The sequence below is a fragment of the Psittacula echo genome (assembly GCF_963264785.1).
Source record: "Psittacula echo genome assembly, chromosome: Z".
Lineage (NCBI taxonomy): Eukaryota > Metazoa > Chordata > Aves > Psittaciformes > Psittacidae > Psittacula > Psittacula echo.
Genome location: NC_137742.1, coordinates 68195093 through 68218153, shown reverse-complemented (window position 1 = coordinate 68218153; position 23061 = coordinate 68195093). Strand labels below are relative to the sequence as shown.

General features: G+C 42.2%; 1 protein-coding gene across 2 annotated transcripts; it reads left to right on the top strand.

Annotated features, from left to right (window-relative positions):
• Positions 1–1360: 1360 nt before the first annotated feature.
• ALDH7A1 (aldehyde dehydrogenase 7 family member A1) lies at positions 1361–21154 on the top strand (the record flags this gene model as incomplete). 2 transcript variants are annotated; one of them, XM_080638033.1, is made up of 18 exons in its annotated part: positions 1361–1501; positions 1624–1677; positions 2509–2574; positions 3287–3367; positions 5426–5549; positions 10605–10737; positions 11375–11419; positions 12423–12500; positions 13351–13448; positions 14448–14489; positions 15834–15928; positions 16788–16872; positions 17146–17252; positions 18014–18130; positions 18956–19053; positions 19219–19292; positions 20230–20305; positions 21100–21154. In XM_080638033.1, exons 1-18 carry the CDS (start codon positions 1394–1396, stop codon positions 21152–21154), a joined length of 1536 nt encoding a protein of 511 aa, XP_080494159.1. In that variant the 5' UTR covers positions 1361–1393. The 2 variants fall into 2 exon arrangements, with proteins under 2 accessions (XP_080494159.1, XP_080494158.1); XM_080638032.1 differs by lacking the exons at positions 16788–16872; positions 17146–17252 and having other exon boundaries at positions 1382–1501.
• Between the last annotated feature and the right edge of the window lie 1907 nt (positions 21155–23061).

Sequence of the window (23061 nt, the reverse complement as noted above, 5' to 3'; positions counted from 1 at the left end):
CCAAAGATACTTTTCATTCAAAAAAATTACTTGAACAACTGTTTCTTAAAAAGCAAATTATTTATAGGTAATACAATCCACAGAAGAAAAAAAGCATGGTTGTGGAAACCAAAACATAAATTATGGCATTTTTGAGATCAGTAATATTTTTCTTCTTTCCTTTAAGTATGTGCTAAGACACTTAAAGCTCAGTCTTGGGGTTTATTCCTTGTTGGTTTGGTCATTCAGAAAACATTGCATTGCTGAAAACAAACAATATTTCTTGATCATAAAAAGTCCTCTAAATTTTTAAAGCCTCTGAAGTTTAAAAATATGGGATAAAAAACGCTTGCAGGTTTGCAAGATGAGTGCATATCAAGTGAGGTAAGTGTGTTAGCCATGTACACAGGAAGAGAGACATAAGAAGATTGTAAAATCACAAACACTGGAGTGTGGGCAAGTGGCCAGCCTAGGAGGAGAAGCCACGTCTTCTCACTGAGATTCAAGCATGGTATTTAAAGAATGAAAAGAGTAATGCATACTCCTCCATATTATCATCATTCATTATTATTACTGCCTCTTTGTTCAGTAAGGATAGCTACATTTCCCACCTGTTTTGATGCCTGTGTGCTCCAATTTTATCCTGCAATTAGAAATACTTGACTGGGAGACCCTCTGCCCATGGGAGTGTGTGGTGGTCCTTGAGGGTAAGCAGGAAGGGGGGATCTGGAACTCTGTGCCAGCTGGGCTCCACTTTACTTGCCTCCCACCCACGGTGGGCTGGGACAGGCAGCAGGCAGAGGGCAGGCAAGAAGGGGGCAGGCGGCAGGCAGGAAGGGGGCAAGCAGCAGGCAGGGGGCAGGCAGGCAGCAGAGGGCATGCGGCAGGCAGGGGCCAGGCAGGAAGGGGGCAGGCAGCGGTCAGGGGGCGGGCAGGCAGCAGAGGGCATGCGGCAGGCAGGGGCCAGGCAGGAAGGGGGCAGGCAGCGGTCAGGGGGCGGGCAGGCAGCAGAGGGCATGCGGCAGGCAGGCGCCAGGCAGGAAGGGGGCAGGCAGCGGTCAGGGGGCGGGCAGGCAGCAGAGGGCATGCGGCAGGCAGGCGCCAGGCAGGAAGGGGGCAGGCAGCGGTCAGGGGGCGGGCAGGCAGCAGAGGGCATGCGGCAGGCAGGCGCCAGGCAGGAAGGGGGCAGGCAGCGGTCAGGGGGCAGGCAGGAGGCAGGGGGCAGGCAAGCAGCAGGGGGCAGGGCCCGGCAGGGTGGCGCCGCAGCACCTCCACCAATCGCCTCTGTGGACAGGGAGGCGGGGAGCGCATAACCGCTTGTGCCCGCCCCTTCCGTCAGCATTCAGAGATGCTGCGGTTGAGCCGCGCTGCTGTCGCCCTGCTGCCGGTGCGGGCCGGGGTCGCGGCAGGCGCCATGTCTACTCTGCTGGTCAACCAGCCCGACTACGCTTGGCTGCGGGAGCTGGGCCTTCAGGAGGAGAACCCGGGCGTCTACAACGGGCGCTGGGGCGGCCGCGGGCAGGTGCGGGCGGCGACCCGGCCTGTGGCGGGGAGCAGGCTCTGGGGCACGGGGAGGAGAGGGTGGGGCCGCGGCAGAGTCTTGGGTACTGACCCGCCTCCGCTGCTCGCTCCGCTCTGCTCTAGGTGGTGACGACCTTCTGCCCCGCCAACAACGAACCCATCGCTAGCGTCCGGCAGGTGAGCGGGGCCCGTTCGGGCGGGGGGGGCGTCCGAAAGGGCTGTTGAGGAGGGTGCTCCTCGCCGTCGCCCAGGCCGGCAGGAGGCACAGACCCGCAGGGGCCGTGGATTTTTGGGCCCTGAGGCCGGCGGTGAGGCTCACCGTTGCTCGGATGGTGTGTGGCTTTTCGGGTAAGAAAACCAGGCTGTTATACCTCCCCTCCTCCCCTCTCCCTCCGCACTGTAGCTACTACTGGGACGAACGAGGGCCTATTTTCTTTGTTTCGCCTTGCAGAGTAGGGATGGCTTGTGGCCATTCGGTAGAGCAGTTCCCAGGGGAGGTGTGAACAAGAGCGACGTGGCACTAAGTGGTGAATTTGTGAACTTTTTTGTCTTGAGAATAGTGCTATGGCTCTAACCTACTTCTTTGGTATGCTGGGATTCGATTAGCTGTTGATGCCTAGTGAGGCTGGTGGAGTAGGCCAGTACTCACAGCCTTTGCCTAGTACTGTTAGTAGTAGTAGTAGTATCCAAGATAAAAGGAGATATGTGAATTTACATATGATGCCTCCCTTACAGCCTCCATCCTGTGTGGAGCGTCTTGTCATCCTTGTCATCTGCTCACTCTATTTTTATTTTGTTCAGGCAGCACATATGTTTTTCCTCAACAGTAACTTCAAGCAGCTCAACACACCATATTGTGAGGATGTAAACTTAATGTGAAAGTGTGTATTCTGTAGTGCAGTACTACCCACTAGAACTGTCTTGAGCTGGATGCAGAAGCTTTTCTGTGGCATTTGTTTTAGGGTTTTGGTTTCCCTAACCTTTTCTTTGACATGCTTCTCCATGTAGGCTAGTTTGGAGGATTATGAAGAAACAGTAAAGAAGGCTAAGGAGGCATGGAAGGTCTGGGCTGATGTAAGTTAACAGAGACTTCTCTTTTGTAACATATCTCTGGCAGGTAAAGCGCATTAAATTGTCCTGTCAGGTGGAAGTGTAAAAACATGTTCATATTGTGTATGTTGCATTAAAGCAAAAATCTGCAATACGGACCTCAACAAACAAACCCAGACAACTTGTGTATGTTACCACTGATGTACAGAGGTGAGGACATTGGCTTGCGGAAAACGTTTGCTTCGAAAAGCCTGGCAAGTTCACTTAGGTTTGTGCCTGTAAGCCATTGCCAACACATCTGCTGAAGTTCAGAAAACTTGTTGCAAGCAAATTATCCCTGTGGGTGTGTTTAACTTTGCGTTGCTACGTGCTTTTTCCTGGGAGAACACTGTTGCTTGTTTCTTGAGGTGCAGCTGATTGTTTGGGTGCATTGTGGTAATGTAACTTAACGTAAGTAGCAGAACTAATAATCTGAATGCTTCTGGCAATATTCAGTGGAACTGAAGTCTTGAATGGACACAAATGTGTGCAGTGTTATCAGTCTCTGTGAGGCAGGAAACAGTTTTAGTAAGGCAGTGTGCATGAAAAAAGTAACAGTGTCTTGGGAAGATAGAGCGAAAAGCACAGCAATCAGTGGTATCGTGTTGCAGGGGTGGAAAACTAGCAGTGTGTATGTGCAGCAGAAGTCACAGATGTTCAATCTGAAGTAGCTTCTGTTTTCTTTTGCTTTGGCTAGATCCCTGCACCAAAGCGTGGAGAAATAGTGCGACAGATTGGTGATGCCCTGAGACAAAAAATCAAAGTTCTGGGAAGCTTGGTAAGGTGTTCTAAGAAGCTGCTTAACTTCGGGGGGGGGGGCGGTGGGTGGGAGGGGTCAAAACTGTTTTTCTTATATTTCTGTAACTTGCCATTCTGCGATACTAACTTTAGTAATTGTTAAAATGCTGTTAGTTTTGTTAGCTTGCCTAAAGAAATCTTAACTGGGGAAAAAAAAAAAAAAAGTAAGGTTGCATTCTGGCATCCTACACTGAAGATGGTAATATATAATAGCAAAAAAATTGTAATTCATTCTGAGCCTGTACTCTAGGAGGAGTGTTACAGCCCTTGCCCTGCTTTCCCACCAGCCTGTCAGATAGGGCACTGTCTAATACTGCAAGTGTCCTGAAAAAGACCTTACTCCAACACAGAGCTTTTAACCTTGAGCTCTTTCTGGACATCCACAGGATTTTGTGAACTGACATGTGGAGATGTAAGGCTTCAGAAGGTGAGATGGTCTTAAGGAGATCTTCTTGCAGTGCTTTGCAGGACATAAAGGTTGAAGGACTGCTTCTTTAAAACACTTGCCAGTTGCTAGGGAAGAAAAGGATACAAGAGCGGGACTTGCCACTTTCCTTTACAGTGCTTGCCTGTATGTGCTGCTATTCAGAAACAGTTTTCAGTGAATACCTATGTGTAGCCAAGCCCATATTGTTAACCTACAAAACTTTATTCTGCAGTTTCCCGTGATGTTGTCTCCTCAGCACAGTTTCTGTAGTGGAATTAGAGTGCTAATGTACTTTTATATTAAAAAATGGCACAGTTTCCCTAGTGAGTGTGGACAGACAGAGGTTTGCTGTATTTTCCTTGGACAAAACTTGTTGCTTATTGCCAGAGCATTTTTCTCATTTCCTCAAACAGATATGTCAGTCTAGCTCTTTCAGATTAGGGCGTGAACTTAAGGGTGAAAACTGTGCAGTAAGCATCTAGATTTTAGGACTTTTCTTGGCTTTATGTAAAAGGGAACTGTATGGCAACTCACCCTTTCATATGCTACTGCAAATTTCCAGCCTTGCCTGACAATGTTCTTGCCAGGTATCTAGATGCATCTCTACTGCACTTAGAGACTTACCACTGTTTCTTAGTAAATATGCCTGATGTCTCTCCATTTCTGGTCACAGATAAGGGCTAATCTTTCTGTCTCAAGATGACCACAGGCATCATAGAAATACCTAGAAATACTTTTAGTCACCTTTATTTTAACTTTTATATGGGGATTAAAGTTTTGTGGCAATCCTTCAAACCCTCTTCCTCACTTAACACCTTTTTCAAAGAACAGTCAACAGTTTAAACCGGTAGGTGATACTGGCATGGAAGTTGCACCTAGATATCAGAGCATGATTGTAAAATTAAATGAGGGTAAATGGGTGACTTCTTAATAACTAAGTTAATGAATTTTCTCACTTTTGGAGGAAAATGTCTTCAAATACCATCTTATTCCCATTGATAATCTCTATGCCTCTAACATGCTTTTAGCAGAAGTACATAGTTTAGGATTGACTTCAGCTAAAAAAAAAGGATATTGATCCTGAATATCCCAGTTTGCTGAAATACTGAAGATGTGTAGACTTTCTTCAGCACTGTCTGAAACTCGCTTTGAGATGTTGTAAAATAAGTAGTTTGCTTATGAAAAATGTAAATGACCATTTTCTTTTGCTGGAGCAGAGTAGTCCCTCTTTTCCAATTTATTCCATGCCTGGTCCACAATATATGCAAATGCCCTGATAGAAATTCAGTGTTCCAGTGATCTCAACCTATAAACCTCATTACTGTAGGATACTCCTGTCAGTAGATCATTTTTCATTTCCTCTGTTCGTTAATTTTCTCTTCTAATTTCCTCCTTTTGGAATCCTATTGGAACCATGTTCATTCTCTAAGCTGTGAATAACTGAGGGGGAGGTGAATCTCTTCTAATGAAAAAAAAATATTAAATTTTATTTGGTGTACAAATATACCTGATATTAGTGGGAGAGAAATGTATTTGGGATGTAAGGGAATTAAAAAAAAAAAAAAGAAAAAAGAAAACCAAAAACTTTGGTTTTGCTCGTATTTTTTTCAGGTCTCTTTGGAAATGGGAAAGATTTTTGTTGAGGGTGTTGGGGAGGTGCAGGAGTATGTTGATGTCTGCGACTATGCTGTTGGTTTGTCCCGAATGATTGGTGGGCCTATTTTGCCATCAGAAAGTAAGTATTTCTGTATGTTGTGTTTTTGTTGTTATTGGGGTTTTTTTTTGTGTTTTGGTTTTTTTTTTTTTGGGGGGGGTGCTGTTTTTGATTAGTTGGTTGTGGGTTTTTTTTGGTTTGGTTTGGTTTTATGGTTGGTTTTGAGTTTGGTTTGGTTTTTTTTTTGACTGCAGATGGAGAGATGGAAATGTGTCTTAAACATACAGTGATGTAGTACAGCAAATCTCTGTTCTGGGAGTTATTTAGGGAGCATGTTGTCTAGGAACAGATAATGCTCGTAGGCGGAAGCACCATCTAATGATGTACCTAGCCTGTGGCATGTAGCAAGAGAGGCAATAGATTTTCTCTCCACTCCTTGAAGTATTAGATGCTCTGATTTCTTAGTTAATGAAGGTGCTGGCAGAAAGTATGTAAAAAGTTCAATAGTGTACATAGAAATAGGAGACGTTTTTGTCAGTTACTGATCAGCAAGCAATTGCTATTCTGTTAACTGAGTAGTTTAAATAGTAAAAAATTCGTATTGCATGTTGTTAGATTTTTTCCAAATAGAATCATAGAATAGTTAGGGTTGGAAAGGACCTTAAGATCATCTAGTTCCAACCCCCCTGCCATGGGCAGGAACACCTCACACTAAACCATGACACCCAAGGCTGTGTCCAACCTGGCCTTGACCCCTGCCAGGAATGGAGCATTCACAACCTCACTGGGAAACCCATTCCTGTGCCTCACCACCCTTACGGTAAAGAACTTCTTCCTTATATCCAATCTAAACTTCCCCTGTTTAAGTTTTAACTTGTTACCCCTTGTCCTGTCACTACAGTCCCTAATGAATAGTCCATCCCCAGCATCCTTATAGGCCCCCTTCAGATCCTGGAAGGCTGCTATGAGGTCCTCACGCAGCCGTCTCTTCTCCAGGCTGAACAGCCCCAACTTTCTCAGCCTATCTTCATAGGGGAGGTGATCTAGTTCCCTGATCATCCTCGTGGCCCTCTTCTGGACTTGTTGCAACAGTTCCATGTCCTTTTTATGTTGAGGACACCAGAACTGTACACAATACTCCAAGTGAGGTCTCATAAGAGCAGAATAGAGGGGCAGGATCACCTCCCTTGACCTGCTGGTCATGCTTCTTTTGATGCAGTCTAGGATACAGTTGGCTTTCTGGGCTGCGAGCATACACTGAAGCCGGCTCATGTTCATTTTCTCATTGACCAACACCCTCTAGTGCTTCTCCACAGGGCCGCTCTGAATTTCTTCTCTGCCCAACCTGTAGCTGTGCCTGGGATTGCTCCAACCCAGGTGTAGGACCTTGCACTTGGCATGGTTAAACTTCATAAGGTTGGCATCAGCCAACCTCACAAGTGTGTCAAGGTCCCCCTGGATAGCATTCCTTCCCTCCAGCTTATCAACCGAACCACACAACTTGGTGTCATCGGCAAACTTGCTGAGGGTGCACTCAATCCCACTGTCCATGTCACCGACAAAGATGTTGAACAATATTGGTCCCAACACCGACCGCTGAAGGACACCACTTGTTACTGGTTTCCAGCTGGACATTGAGCCATTGACCACAACTCTTTGCATGCAGCCATCCAGCCAGTTCTTTATCCGCCGAGTGGTCTACCCATCAACTTGATGTCTCTCCAATTTAGAGACAAGGATGCTGTGTGAGACAGTGTCGAACGCTTTGCCCAAGTCCAGGCAGATGACGTCAACTGCTCTACTCCTGTCTGTCAGTTCCATAGCCCCATCATAGAAGGCCACCAGATTGGTCAGGCAGGATTCCCCCTTAGTGAAGCCATGCTGGCTGTCACAAACCACCTTGTTGTTTTTCATATGCCTTAGCGTGCCTTCCAGGAGAATCTGCTCCAAGATTTTGCCAGGCACAGAGGTGAGACTGACTGATCTGTAGTTCCCTGGGTCATCCATTTTCCCCTTTTTGAAAATGGGGGTTATATTTCCCTTTTTCCAGTCATTGGAAACTTCACCTGACTGCCATGATTTTTCAAATATGATGGACAGTGGCTTAGCAACTTCATTTGCCAGCTCCTTCAGGACCTGCGGATGGATTTCATCAGGTCCCGTGGACTTGTGTACATTCATGTTCTTAAGATAGTCTCAGACCAGATCCTCTCCTACAGTGGGCCTAGGGTCTTCATTCTCACAGTCCCTGCATCTGCCTTCCAGGACCTGGGTGGTGTGGTCATAGCCTTTGCCAGTGAAGACCGAGGCAAAAAAGTCATTAAGAACCTCAGCCTTCTCCAAATGCAGGGTAGCCAGTTCTCCTGATAGCTTCCGGAGGGGGCCTACATTGTCCCTCATCTGTCTTTTATTCGCTACGTACCTATAGAATCCCTTCCTGTTATCCTTAACATCCCTAGCCAAGTTTAATTCTAACTGGGCCTTAGCTTTCCTAACCTGGTCCCAAGCTTCCTGGACAACATCCCTGTATTCTTCCCAGGCTGCTTGTCCTTGCTTCCACCTTTTATAAGCCTCTTTTTTCCCCTAAAGTTTCCTCAGCAGCTCCTTATCCATCCAAGGAATGTCTTTTGGCCTCCTGCTGCACTTCCTTCTAGTTGGGAAGCAACACTCCTGAGCTTGCAGTAGGTGATCCTTGAATATCATCCAACAGTCTTGGGCCCCCCTGCCCTCTAGGGCTGTATCCCATGGAACCTGACTAAGCAGGTTCCTGAAGATGCAAAAATCTGCTCTCCTGAAGTCCAGAGCAGTGAACTTGCTGAAAACTCTTCTCACTGTCCTGAGGATCTCTAGTTCAACCATCTCATGAGCACTGCAACCAAGGCTGCCCTGGAGTGTCACATTTTCAACCAGCCCTTCCCTGTTGGTGAGCACGAGGTCAAGCGTGACACCTCTACTTGTTGGCTCCTCTATTACTTGCAGAAGGAAGTTGTCTTCCACACAATCGAGGAACCTCCTGGATTGCTTGTGCCGGGCCGTACCTTCACTCCAACAGATATCGGGGTGGTTGAAGTCTCCCATGAGAACAAGGGCCTGCGAGCATGAGGCTGTTCCTGTCTGTCTGTAGAGTGCTTCATCCACAGATTCCTCTTGGTTAGGTGGTCTGTAACAGATCCCCACAGTAATGTCTCCCATCGCTGTTCTCCCTTTTACCCTGACCCACAAACTCTCTGTCGACTGCTCACCCATCCCCAGACAGAGTTCCATACTCTCCAGTCTATCCCTAACAGAAATAGCAACTCCCCCTCCCCACCTGCCGGGCCTATCTTTTCTAAAGAGCCTGTAACCTTCTATTCCAACACTCCAGTCTTAGGATCCATCCCACCATGCTTCTGTGATACCTACTATATCATATCCCTGTAGACGTGCACACATCTCTAATTCCTCTTGTTTGTTCCCCATGCTACAGGCATTTGTATGGAGGCATCTGAGCTGAGCTCCAAATGAAGCCAGCTCATTGGCTGGAGCAGGTGGAATATCTCTGCATTGTTCTGAGCATTTATTGTCGGTGTTGGCAACTGACCGGGTGTGTTGGGATGGAACAATGCCCCCCTCCCCCAACACGTGTATTTTAAAGCTTTCTTGACCAGTTTGGCAAGCCTCCTACCAAAACCGCTCTTCCCCTTCGTTGTCAGCTAAGCTCCACCAGCCCCCAGTATACCTGGCCTACAAACTTGGGTCCCATGTTGTTCTAGATACCCAACCCCTAACTATGGCACCACCCTTCTAATCATTTATTAACCTGGCTAATCGTCCTAGCCTGTTTGGGGTCCTCCCCTGTATCCTGGAGAATTGACGAAAAGACAATCTGAGCTCCAGAGCCTCTAACCACTTCTCCCAGGGCTCTGTAGTTCTTCTTGATGTTCTCCAGTCTACTGCTATCTGTATCACTAGCACCCACATGGATCACTAGAAGAGGGTAATAGCTAGTGGGGCTTACTAGATCAGGCAGCCTCTCTGCAGCATCCCTGATCCTTGCCCCTGGTAGGCAACACGCCTCCCTTGAGGCTGAGTCAGGCCGACAGATGAGTGCTTCTGTTCCTTTCAAAGTAGAGTCCCCCACTACTACAACCCGCCGCTTTTTCCTGGTGGCACCAGTAGAGATCTTTTTTGGCAGTGCATCAGCTGGTTGTTTCTGGTGAGAGTGTGTTTCCTCATCAGCTCCCTGCAGGACAGCAAAGTGGTTCTGGGTGAGGACAACAGATTTAGGAGGAAGCTGCTTGCTTTTAATTGTCCTCTTCCTCCATTTTTTTTTTTTTTTTTTTTGTTTTTGTTTTTGTTTTTGTTTTTGTTTGATGTTTCCCAGTTTCCTGGGTTAACAGCCTCCTTCTTTCCTCCATGAACTACAGGGGACGCTTGAAGCCCCTGCACAGTTTGGGCCTGGAACAAGCAGTCCTGTTTCCTCTCAGCTTCCCTGACATCTTGCAGTCTATTAATAGCATTCTGCAGCTCAGCCACCTGCTGCAGGAGGACCTCCACCAGGGAGCACCAAGTGCAGCCCTGCCCATTGTGCACCCTTTCCTCACAAGACCAGTGCAGGCACTCTCTACACTCCGAGGTCTGCGCTGCAGCCTCCCCTCTCATCGGCGTTGTCTGAGTGCCTACGCTGGCCACTGCCGGAGCAGTTAGAGCAGAACTCTCAGACCGGGCCCTGGTCATACGGCGAGTACTCACCATCCTGCTTGCCTGCTCATGTGAACTGCCTCGCTGCCCTCCTGGTCACTTGCGTTCCCTGTGGCCGGGTTTTAACCGTCGGGGCTTGTGCTGCTCCTCCTGACTCCGTCCCCTGTGAGTCAGCTGCTCTTGTCAGTTGAACTGCCGGCTCCTGGGCAAGTCCTGTCGAGGACTTGAGGAAGACTTGAGGCTCCCTCAGTGGCTCTTGCTGCTCTTAGTGGAGGCTCTGGACATCTAGCAGACCTTGTTTCAGTAAGCTGCAGAGCATATGTAATAGAGCTCTTAACAAGCTACTGTTCTGATGGACAGAGCAGTGGTGCTAGCCACATTGTTTACATGGTTTCTTTGTAAAAATCAAAACAGTGAATAGATGCAAATTGCCTTATGTTGTGTCTTTGCTTTCAGGACCTGGCCATGTCCTTATAGAGCAGTGGAACCCTGTTGGCTTAGTAGGAATTATCACAGCCTTCAACTTCCCTGTAGCAGTTTATGGGTGGAACAGTGCAATTGCAATGATCTGTGGAAACGCTTGCCTCTGGTAAGATACAGGACTCCAGTGTATTAACAGTACTTTAAAATGAGAGGGTGATTATGTTAAGCATGAAATCAAATGTCTGGTGTTTCTGTGTATTTGAATCTGTCTCATATAGGCTTAATTTCTGTATATTTTTAGGTTCACTTGTAGTTAAAAAGCTTTGTTGTTTTTTGTGGTAACCTCTTTTATGACATATTGAGATTCAGACCTGTCCAGGACTTAGCCAGTTAATACAGAATCGAGGTTTAGGTCTTGCAGCAGTGCAAGTTAGCAAGTAGCAAACAGTTAATATTTTCAGAATTGATACAGCTAAAATTAAAAGATTAAGTAAGTAGCTTTACTTCACCTCCCAACTCCGGCTTCGCTTTAATTTATCTTCATTTTGCTTTCATTCACTCTAATGTCTGGCATAAGCCTTGTTCATGTGGATATGAGTAGAAGCTCTGAATGGTCAGCTGTGGAAATATTTTAGTTCCTGTCTTAACACACACCTGCAAAAAAGCCTAACCAAAGAGTACTGTATTTCAGATACCATAAAAATTGCATATTTGAATTAATATTTGAATTATTTCTTATTCTCAAAGAATTGAAAAGAAAATAAATAATGTCTTTCTTTTTTTTTTTTTTTCCTCCTCGTTAGGAAGGGCGCTCCGACAACATCCCTCATTAGTGTTGCTGTTACAAAGTGAGCTCTGGTTTATTTGCTTTCTGTTTTGCTTTTTAAACATCTTTTGTGTTCGAGGTAGTGCTTAGTGGTCAGAAGAACTGCTTTCCCCTTGTCACTTAAGAAGCAGTGGTATATATGGGATGTTAACTGTACTGCTGGCTAGTTTCTTCTATGACCAAGGTCTGTACTTCTGCTGACATAGGGGTAGTTATGTGGTTTGCTTCCTTGTAGAAGATGAATTGCTCATGAAATTCAGCTTCCTTTGATCATGCACTCATGTTTCAGAATAATCCCTTTTTTTTTGAGAGTCTCAGCCCAACATCAGCACCAGCCTCTTGGTAACTACTTCTGGCTGGTTGTGTAGACCTATATCCTGAAGATGCCTTCACATGATTTGTATTACCCAAACCTTGTAATGTTTTAGCATGCATTTCCAGGGTTCAAAACTCATTCTTGATAAAAGGGAGAAGAACCCCGAAGAATAAATCTCTAATGATGTTTGCTCTAGGTTTACTGTTACTTTGCTTGTTATATTAGCATTTTAAATACTTATCCATTATGTACTACAAATAGCATTTATTTTTAAATGCTAAATATAAATAGTCCCCTTTAAAATAATTATTAACTCTTATAGCTTTAATATTAACTCCTGAGAACACTGGCCTGAAATTACTTTAAAGTATTTTACGTAGCTTCATGAAGGTACATAAATGTCTCTTTCTGATGGTGAAAGACTGTATGGCCAAGGTTTTTACATGCCTATCTAATGCTTGTCTGTGCTGGTTGTGTGGACACGTAATAAATATATTTTAGAGTTTTACTTCACTGTGAGCTATGATTGTAACACAAAACTCCTTGATGAGACTTATGTATTGTACAAATTACATGTCAGTTAACTGCAAGACTCCTGCTTTTTAAAAATCTGTAGATTCTTCATATGCATGAAGAATGGTTTTAACAGTGCATTGCTATTATATGCACCTCTCAGAGATCTCTGATATTTTTATATCTTTGGTTCTAGAATAATTGCCAAAGTCTTGGAGGATAATAAAGTGCCTGGAGCAATCTGTTCTCTGGTTTGTGGTGGAGCAGACATTGGGTAGGTAACATTTCTTGTGTTTTGTGAAGATGTATGTAGGGTAAAGAATATTCTTTGAGGTACTTCTTGTAAAGTTTTTCTGATCTCCAGGAGTTCCTAGGATGTGCACGTACCTGTTACCATCGTTTTTATCTGGTTTGAAATTTTGACCCTGCTGTAAGCATATTATGTACTTCTACTTGCTGTTGTGAGATCAGTGGCTAATAAATAACTTATCAGATACTTATTGAAGAGACATGACTGAGTTTATATGCTACTTCCAAATGTTCTTATACCCAAAGAATGCAGCTAATATTAAATTCCATTCATCGTGTTCTTAGGAGTTTTCAAGTTTAGCCCATTGGGCTTTTGGAACACTCGTGGATACTTCCCCATTTTCCATACTCACATAGGACTCTGCACTTGCTCATAGAAGCATACTTGTGCTTGGAAGCTGTACAAATCAAATTGTTTTGTTTGCTTATTACAATGAGATAGTTTACAGTACAAATGGATATTCAGATGTATCTTTTGAGCATTTCAGGAGAAACAAACGTGGTAAGTCATAGGTATGCATGTTTTCTTAGGGAACATAACTATTGGAACTGATCTCACGGTGTACTTTAGATTGAATTGCAAAGTTAGTACAGGAGATGATCTTATTGTCTGAAAAGGAGGAGGGAAACAGCCTTGTTCCTCTTTTCTGATGAAGAAGCAACTTTACTGCTGTCTGTTCACTCACTCACATGGTGTTTTCAAAGAAGTTGCTATGATTTTCAAAGATCTCACTAGTTGAAGTTGGTTTATAGAAGATGCAAGGAGCTTTTCCAGCTGTTCCATTGAACATGGTAGTACGTTTCCCATTGTGCAGGACAGCAATGGCAAAGGATGAGAGAATGGACCTGTTGTCGTTCACTGGCAGCACGAAAGTGGGCAAGCAAGTAGCACTTATGGTTCAGGAGAGATTTGGTGAGTGTGTGGGATCTCTGTTTCTTTCCATGATTGGGAAAGTCAGGGAAGCCCCATAAGATTTTAAAATAACAGCTTGTTTCACTTACCTCTTGTGTTACCTTTTTAATTTTTAACTTGGTGGAAATAGGGTATTGAAACAGCTCAGAGGTAGATACTGCATTTTTCAGTCAGTTCTGTCACAACTTGACTTTTTTCCCAGGATATCCACAAATCTGTGATCCGACACTGGATTTGGGGTGTGGTGAGGGAGGTGGTGTCCATGAAAATAACTGTGTGGAGATTTGCCAGGGCCTATGGCCTTTTGGTAATGTGTTTGTGGAGAAACACCCTTTCATCTTTTACTCCTTATAAATGCAGGAGAAAAGGTATGATTTTTGAGGTGCTGGTTTTGTTGCAGATGTTTAGAAGTGTACATGCAGGAGTCCATGCAGAGCTGCTGAATTCTGAATTTTTAGTATTAAACAGAAAACCTTGAGAACAGGATTTTCTTATTTTATATGTTTGAAGTTCATAGATGGAGTGTAAAAATAATAATAAAAAAAACCCCAACAGATTGCAAATGTTCACCCAGAAGTAGATGGCATTTCTTTCTCTCAGATTTGAAGTAAAACAGTTAACAAATAAGCCTCGTTAAGTTTTATGTATGCATTTTGATCTTTATAGCACCTGCTCGTCTTCTTTGTCTACATCATACTATTTATGCTGCACCTTCTTCTATTTTCATCTTTTTCTTTGCAGTGCTATTTTTGCCTAGTTTTTTAAAGATTCCTTCTGCCATAACTGCTGTCCAGGTATCTTCCTTCACAATATGTGACAGATTCAGGGTAATTTTCTCCTTCGGCTAGAGTGATTAGTTGACTGAGATGCCTAAAACTTTTTGTCTATCCAGGAAAATTTATTTAATGGTAACTTAGCTCTAGGTAGAAGTGACCTCACTCAGTGAGGTGAGGTGAATACATGTGGTATGCCATAACTTGTCTTGTGTGTTTTTATTAGGTCGAAGTCTGCTGGAACTGGGAGGAAACAATGCCATTATTGGTAATGGGCACTAAAGAAATCTAGTCGCATAGATGATATTTGGAAGTTCATATACAGATGTTTGTAGAAAATTGTCCCTTTTTCCCTCTTCTTTTTTCCACAATGGGTTTTAAAAAGTATGTACTAGAATGTTGGGGGTTTTTTTCTGTCTTCAGTGTTGTGGGGGGATAGTGTTTTAAGTTTAAAAATGAAAGTTTAAGCTCTTATGTGTTCACTGTTGAAGTGAAGAAGAGAATGAGAAAAGCAGTAAGCTTCAGTAATGGGATGTGGACAATGCTAAATAAACTTGATTTTAGGATAGTTGCAATTTTATGAACACATTTTTAGACTTTTATAATAAAAGTACATACATACAGAGTCTTAAGACACGGTACTGAAAAGCCAAGCATGAAGGTATTTATTTTAGTAGCACATTTTACAGGTTTAAATAGCTTAGGGTACGATATAGTTCTCAGATAAACATAACATAGATACTGTGAAGCTGAGCAATATGACAGAAAGAAAACATAAGCTACATAAATACCTAAATTGCTGTTTTGGAGCCTTCTGTTTCATCTTTCTTATATTCTAAACAAATGTAATTGCCTATCTAAAATATTAAGGTTTTTTAAAAATCACATTTGAGGAGGTCTTTCTTTTTTCCTGTGCTGCTTTGAAGCTAGTAGCATAAACATGCTATATAGTTAGGAAATTATTTCCTTTTTCGCATGAAAGTCTTCTTTTTCTGGAATTGATTTAGAATGATGGCATAAACTGTTTGGACTTCACTGCAAGTTTAGTAGTTATTTTGGACACTTAGAGAATCATGTAGGACTGGTGAAGCTGAGTGATATTTCGGGGATCTAATGAGGCTTATGCATGCTACCTCCTCTTCAGACATCCCAGTGTCTTCTAGCCAGATGAATTGTTTAGCTGATTTATATTTTACATTACTGTATACCTGTGTGTTTTAGCTACTTTTTCTGCATGCTACGTGGATACACTTTACCATTGTTTCTTTACACTGCTAGACTTCTCAGTGGGAGAAGGACAAGGTGAAGAGATGGCAAGAAATTGCTTGTAGTTTCTTAAATTAAATTGAAGCTGCAGTTCTTTGCAAGCCTTATTACAAAAGGCTTTCTTCAGTAGTTCGGCTCTACATTTATTTTCAATTGTGTGTGTCTAATTACAGGTGTCAAAGTAATGCGTTTTGAGGTATTTCTGTATATCTTAGAGTGCTATGCTAGTGTGATTATTCCTAATGCTTCTTGACCAGCATGTCAGTTTATTATATTGTCTAGTGTCTTAAATATTGCAAACTGCCTGCTTGTTTCAGTAACATGCTCATATTTTAAATTTTGTAAGTGTTTGAAGATGCAGATCTGAACCTGGTCATCCCATCTGCTCTATTTGCTGCTGTGGGAACAGTGGGTCAGAGGTGTACAGCTGCTAGAAGGCTGGTGAGTAAATGTGTATTGTCTGGCTTGGGTAGCTGTGAGTTCAAAGTTAATTCAAATTAGCTCAGAAAATGCCTAACAATTCCTAATATTATGGAGAGCAACAAATAAATCTCTGAAGCATATTTTTAGTTTGTCAAAAATCAATATGATGGGAAAATAAGATGGTAGTTTGTCATTCCACTGTAATTCTATCTCTGTTTCTTTGTGTTTCCAAATGTACCTGTTGCTAAAATGCAGGAAAATAAACCTTTCTATGCTTCCTGTATTTCTCTGTTTTCATTGCCAGAGCTTCTTTGCATGTGTCTCCTGCAAATTTTGGTTCAGGGTTTAGGTTTCAGCAAAGCAACTCTTGTGTGTGCTGCTTACGTTATTACTAATTTTTAACCAGTCATTTTCAACAAGTTTAAAGGTGTTACAGTGCCAGCCTATGTCTAGTTTTTTTGGAGTTGGGTTGATTGGGTAAATATTCGTCAAAATTGATGCAGATTAGCTTTGGGTCTATAGGAAGGGCAGTTATTCCTCGAATTATGGCAGTAAAAATGACTTGAGTATTTGTCCTGAAATACTTAAGAGTTTACAGAACACTTTAATACCATTGATCTGATATCTTGTCAAATGAAAACAGGTTTTTGTTTCTTTGCTTGTTTTCTGTCTTCATGCTGAAGCTTTTAATCTTCATGTCATGGTGTTGGTCCTGTTTTGAGGCCTTGCTTGTGTGTTTATTTTTAACTTTGGGATTTGCTGCATGTGAGCAACACTATCTCCACACTTCATTCAGCCCTCTTCTAAGTGCAGTATACTTCAGGAATACTTACATAGGTTGAGCTGTCTTACAACCATCTTACCACATTTTGTTTAGTTCCTCCATGCAAGCATCCATGATGATGTGGTGACAAAGCTTGCTAAGGCCTATGCCCAGGTCCGCATCGGTGATCCATGGGATTGTAAGTAGCTATTTTCGCATCATGGGTTTAGAATACAAGTTTCTGTTTGATTCTTTCTAATTAAATTACATGAGATTATAGATAAAGCTATCTAATTTTAGCAGTTTATCAGGTAGGGGGGATAGCTGGTTTCATTTAGAGTACTAACTGAATGGAGATGAGAATCTAGCCTAATACTGCTTATCTTGGACAGGAGAAATAATTACTCCCAAGATGTCATTATACACATGTGCAGCTATGCTGAAAGTGTGTCTTTGTATCTTTTGTCTTTAGCTGACACTCTATATGGACCTCTTCATAACAAAGAAGCAGTGAAAATGTTCCTTGAAGCAATAGAACAAGCAAAACAACAGGGTGGCTCTGTGGTTTATGGCGGAAAGGTGACTTACTTTTATTCTGCTGCATTTAGTGCTCTAGGGGAAAAAAAAAGCAGTTATGTGGTGGCTTGGGCCAAGATTGTCTCTCAGTTTATCCTGTCAGCCATTGCAGAGTGTTAAGTTAGTCTGAGAATGTTTGAATTGCAGTCTCGTATTTAGGGTAAAGATGGGTCTACTTGGAAGCTACTTTCTCCTCCAAGAAATGGCTAAAAGCTTTTGGCTTTCAGCTCCCTAGTTGCAGGAGATAGTGAAAATACAGCAATAAAAATGGTGAGTATCAAACATACAACAAGGAAAAAAATTCTGTTCTGCCCTTTGATTCACAACATAAAACTTCAGGAAACACTGAAGATTCAGGAAAGCCAGTTGCACGTCATTATCGTATGGGATGTCTCGTTATCATGGATTTAACATTCTGGGAATTGTTTTTTACTGGCACCTTCTTTATTCTTAATATCTTTAAGTTCAAATCAGCTTACTAATCAACTTACAAGCAGGAGAAAGGAAGTGGTTTTTGTCAGCTGCTAGACTTTGAGATTTGATTGTCTCTTTAGTAGACTAAGTTATGGTTCTGTATTTTAAATACTTAAAGGAAATGCATAAGTAAAATTTAATTTATCTACTCAGATGATCTGACCTTCTGTTTCTGATTGCTAGGCACAACTATAGTAATCAGACTGCGAAGGTTCCCCCTCCTACACTAGTAGTAAGCAGGATGCTAGTTTGAACTTACTAAGTTTTTTTCTCTTTTATGTGTTTTGAAGGTTATAAATCGCTCTGGAAATTATGTTGAACCAACCATTGTGACTGGCCTTCCTCATGATGCACCGGTTGTCCACACTGAGACATTTGCCCCCATACTGTATGTGCTGAAATTTAAGGTAAAATTACAGTGGGCAGTTAGTCAGGTGTCAAGGATGCTAACAGAAGAGTCAGGAGAGAGGTTTCAAATGTATGACATGTTCATGTAATTGTCCCAGCTCTTGAAGAAGTGTTAAATTTAAGAAGTGTTGTTCTGCAGTGTAGGATATACACTATAATAGGTTACCTGCCTGTGTGAGGTAAATGTGTAGCTACATTTACGCATTTTTGATGAAGAGCACTGGAGTCGAGAGTCTGTACAGGAAGAGATTTTTATTGCTCATGTCAAGTTGCTCAAAACTGATTGTGTGTTTTGTGCAGTGGTGGAGGTATCCTATACCTGACTTGGTGCGTGCGTATTTGCCAAGTGGCATTCCATATCACAGAATCCCAAGGGTTGGAAGGGACCTCAAAAGATCATCTAGTCCAACCCCCTTGCAAGAGCAGGGTAACCTAGAGTACATCACACAGGAACTTGTCCAGCTGGGCCTTGAATATCTCCAACGTAGGAGACTCCACAACCCCCCTGGGCAACCTGTTCCAGTGCTCTGTCACTCTCACAGTAAAGAAGTTTTTCCTGATGTTCACATGGAACCTCTGATGCTTCAGTTTACACCCATTACCCCTTGTCCTATCACTGGACATCACTGAGAAAAGCCTAGCTCCATCATCCTGACACTCACCCTTTACATATTTATAAACATTGATGAGGTCACCCCTCAGTCTCCTCTTCTCCAATATTTGCATTATGGCTGTAGTACGTTGAATTTTTTCTCACGGTGTTTCCTTGTAACTGCTTTGCTTTCAATGATCATGGTTTAACCATTGACACATGCTCCTTTTAGGAAGAAGAAGAAGTTTTTGCCTGGAATAATGAAGTAAAACAAGGTCTTTCCAGCAGTATCTTTACCAAGGATTTGGGAAGGATTTTCCGCTGGCTTGGGTATAGTTTAAATTATTTTTCTACCTTCCTGAAGCATAAGATCACAGTCTCTCATGTCTTTAGTAAACCTATGCACAATACTAGTTGAGCATTTTGTATCTCTCAATTTAGGGAAGCAACCTTTCCTGATCCTAAGGAGTAATTGTGCCTTACCTTTGTTTGCAGACCAAAGGGATCTGACTGTGGCATTGTGAATGTCAACATCCCAACCAGTGGAGCTGAGATTGGAGGTGCTTTTGGTATGTTACTTATGCTTTTTTATTTACCCTCTTGATGATGAAATCCTCAGCATCAGTTCTAGAGACTTGGTGGTATTCCTTGGGCTTTTTCTTTTTTTATTTATTTATTTTTTTTAAAGTTGGGGTGATTTTATGTTTTTCTAACAACTCTGGAAGAAAATAAATCATTAACACTATAAAACAAGTGTAATTTAGATCTTCTCATCTTGTTTTTCAATGTTTTAATCAGTCCTTTTAAATCAATAAATCCGAATAAATCAATTAAGTTAATTTTTCATTATACTGCTTTAGCAGAAACCAGAAATAGACTAGCAGTAGTTGCATTTCAGCATTTAAAAATGTCTGTATTTGGATTTTAAATATTGCATGCATCATCCCCTCCGAACCATCAAGGGAATGTAACTCAGAAGTATGTTCTGAATGTGTTTGGAGATGTGGCTGAGTGGAAAACTGTTTAAAAGACTTTTAATTAAAACAGTCTTGAGCATTTTTGGTTTGTATGTTTGCATATAAAAATTACAGCATGAAATACATTTGTGAGAAAGTTTTTGAATACATTTTGCCTGTATTTCTCTTTTTTGTATATACTAAAGGAAGGTGGGGGGTGCGAAGAAATATTTACCTTACCATTTAAACAATACAAGAACCAGCATATTCTTGTACTCTTGTTTCATGTTAAAATGTCTTTAAATAAGATCCTGTGGTGCCAGCATGATGAGACTTTCTACTCCAGGCAGATATTTTTGGATTAAGCATAAGGAAACAGTTTGCTGTGTGAGTTGTGTGTTGTGATGTTCTGGTAATTTCAGATACAGAACAAGGGCAAAGGAATAGTTTTTCCCAGGAATTTTTATAAAATGTCTCACCACCTGGAGTCAGTCCAGATTCCTATGCTCAAAAAAATTTCAAGTTTTCATTTATAACCTTTTTCCTACAGGTGGTGAAAAGCACACTGGTGGGGGAAGAGAATCTGGAAGTGATTCATGGAAACTTTATATGAGACGATCTACTTGGTAAGACCAACTTTTTAAATTCCAAGTAAATGTAAATTGCAAATAAACTTGTAAAATTTCAAAACAATATAAATCCTTGACTATAGGAAGTTATCTTCATTAAATGTGAGGTAACAGTAAGTGTAACTGCCTTTTCGTCATGCAAGAATTTACATCTGTGTTCCTAGTGAAAGGTTATTTGAAGAGTCTAAATAAAGACCTTTCTTCACTCGCTGTTCCTCAAAAAGAAAAACAAAACAAAACAAAAACAAAAACAACTTTTTATTCCCTTCTTGCCTGATTGCAAACTTGGCTAAAATATAAATTGCTGAAACTTGTCCGGAAATACATGAAGTAGCAAACAGTGTGGGGGCCACTATTGCCAGTGGTTGGCGATTTAGCTACATGTTGGGTGTCTATCCTGATAAATCTGACAGCCTGTAGTGGGTGACCATTCCTACTCTCTGCTGGCCTCCCTAGCATTTACCTGTGCTGACTTTGGTTTTCACACAAAGGCTTACGAATGTGAGAAATCCCACCTTGATTCTTTCTGTATGGACATTCTCCTAGTGAGAAATTAAATAGTGTTACTTTGATCTACCAAGGAAGAGATAATGGGGAATGTGATCTTTCCCTATACATAGTTACTATATTGAAAACCAGTGTAGTCAGTTCATAACTTTAAACAGGCAAACTGCTTATAGAAATCTTTTGTATACAAGTGACAGAAATAAGAATCCTTGTACACAGGAAATGGATTATGTGATCTGTCTCAGTGACCAAGTCTGTTCTCTAAATACTCGTTTCTCTTCCAGTACAATCAACTACAGCAATGATTTACCTTTGGCTCAAGGAATCAAGTTTCAGTAACAGCCTTGTGAATGGCCATGCCATGAAGTCGCCTAGCATTTCAGAGCCAAGCACCTTCTAAGCCTCATAAGGAAGAAAATTAATTATGTGGAACTTACCTGCAGCAAAAATACCAATTCTGTCAAAAAATCAGCTACTCTAAAATTACTTCAGTTTCAATATATAAAATTATTGCTTTGGTCTTCATATGAGAAGTATATGGTCTTTGGGAAGAAGGGAGGGTGACAAAAACTAACAAACTTGGATTCAGATGGCCTGGATAATCTGTGGCCTTGTTACTATATTTCAGTATCAACACTGTATCTCCTGCCTTCCCACTGTTCACTGGTGTTTCCAGCTAGTAGATCTGTGCTTTGAATTATGTACTGAGTTTCATGTAGATAACTGGTGCTGTGGAGGGTAGGCAATACAAAGCTATTTTTAACACATAAATAAAGGTACATTTTGTGAGATAACCTTGCACTTCTAGGGTTTTTTTGTTCGATTATTTGGAGCAGGAACATTCATCTGACTGTCCATCTTCACACACTTTGAGCTGCTAGCTGGGAGAAGTGTCACTAGGCTAAAAGGACCACTTCAGTTTTCCTGCCTCTCCTTCAGAAAGAAGACTTTGACCCTGTGTGTTGGGAGGTAAGAGGTAACACAAAGGCTACTGTACTCTCCTGGAGCTTCCTTGTGAGGGCAACTAAGATGATTAAAGGAGTGGAGCATCTCCCTTATGAGGAAAGGCTGAGGGAGCTGGGTCTCTATAGTTTGGAGAAGAGGAGACTGAGGGGTGACCTTACTAGTGTATATAAATATATAAAGGGGGAGTGTCACGAGGATGGAGCCAGGCTCTTCTCAGTGGCAAACAATGATAGGACAAGGGGTAATGGGTACAAACTGGAACACAAGAGGTTCCACTTAAACTTGAGAAGAAACTTCTTCTCAGTGAGGGTGACAGAACACTGGAACAGGCTGCCCAGGGAGGTTGTGGAGTCTCCTTCTCTGGAGACATTCAAAACCCGCCTGGACACATTCCTGTGTAACCTTATCTAGGTATTCCTGCTCTGGCAGGGGGATTGGACTAGATGATCTTTTGAGGTCCCTTCCAATCTCTAACATACTGTGATACTGTGAGTCAGTTCGGGTTGTCACAAACCTTGTGGCACTCTACAGCCAAACTGGCTGAAGAACTGGAAATGCAGCCAGGAGGGAAAACTCTCCTAGAAGGAATTTGCCCAGGAAAGGCCAATTATTTATGTGTGTTCGCCTTAGGAGGGGATTTCCCATGGCCACTGAAGACTACAGCCATCACGGCTGATTTAGGAGCCTTGCTCAGAATCCAGGATGAGAAAAGGAATGGTGCTGTGAGGCTGATTGTTGTAGCTTTCCACAGAGTAACTTCTGAGATTTTTAATGTATCATTTTTTGAGGAACCATCTTTTCCTTTCATATTACGTACCATTTTTCCACAATGAACATGGCAGGACTGTTCATTTTGGGCCCAGATTCTAGGACTCTGGTTCAGTTTCTTACTTGGTTTTGTTGCTAAGTTCATGTCATCCAAATTGTTCTAAAAGTCTAGCATACCACAGTGCTGGCTGGTCTTTCACCTTAATATCTAGTTTTAAAATACATAGTGTTTTGAATTTTACATCTGTATTATAGAAGATATTTTGAGTGTCACCTTCGGTAGAACAAATGGCAGGCAGTCGAAGCTTTTTTTACTGAGTCTCTTAAAGCCATGTGAACTCTGTGCCGCAGTTCTTTGTCTTTCACCACTTAATTAGAAAACAGATTTTGTGAAAAAGTGTTGTATATTAGCACACAGAAAGAGCTTATAACCCCCTAAGCAGACAAATAAATCATTAGCAAAGGGCGAAGAAACAATCCGATTTCCAAGTTTATTATTCTAAAAATTGCAC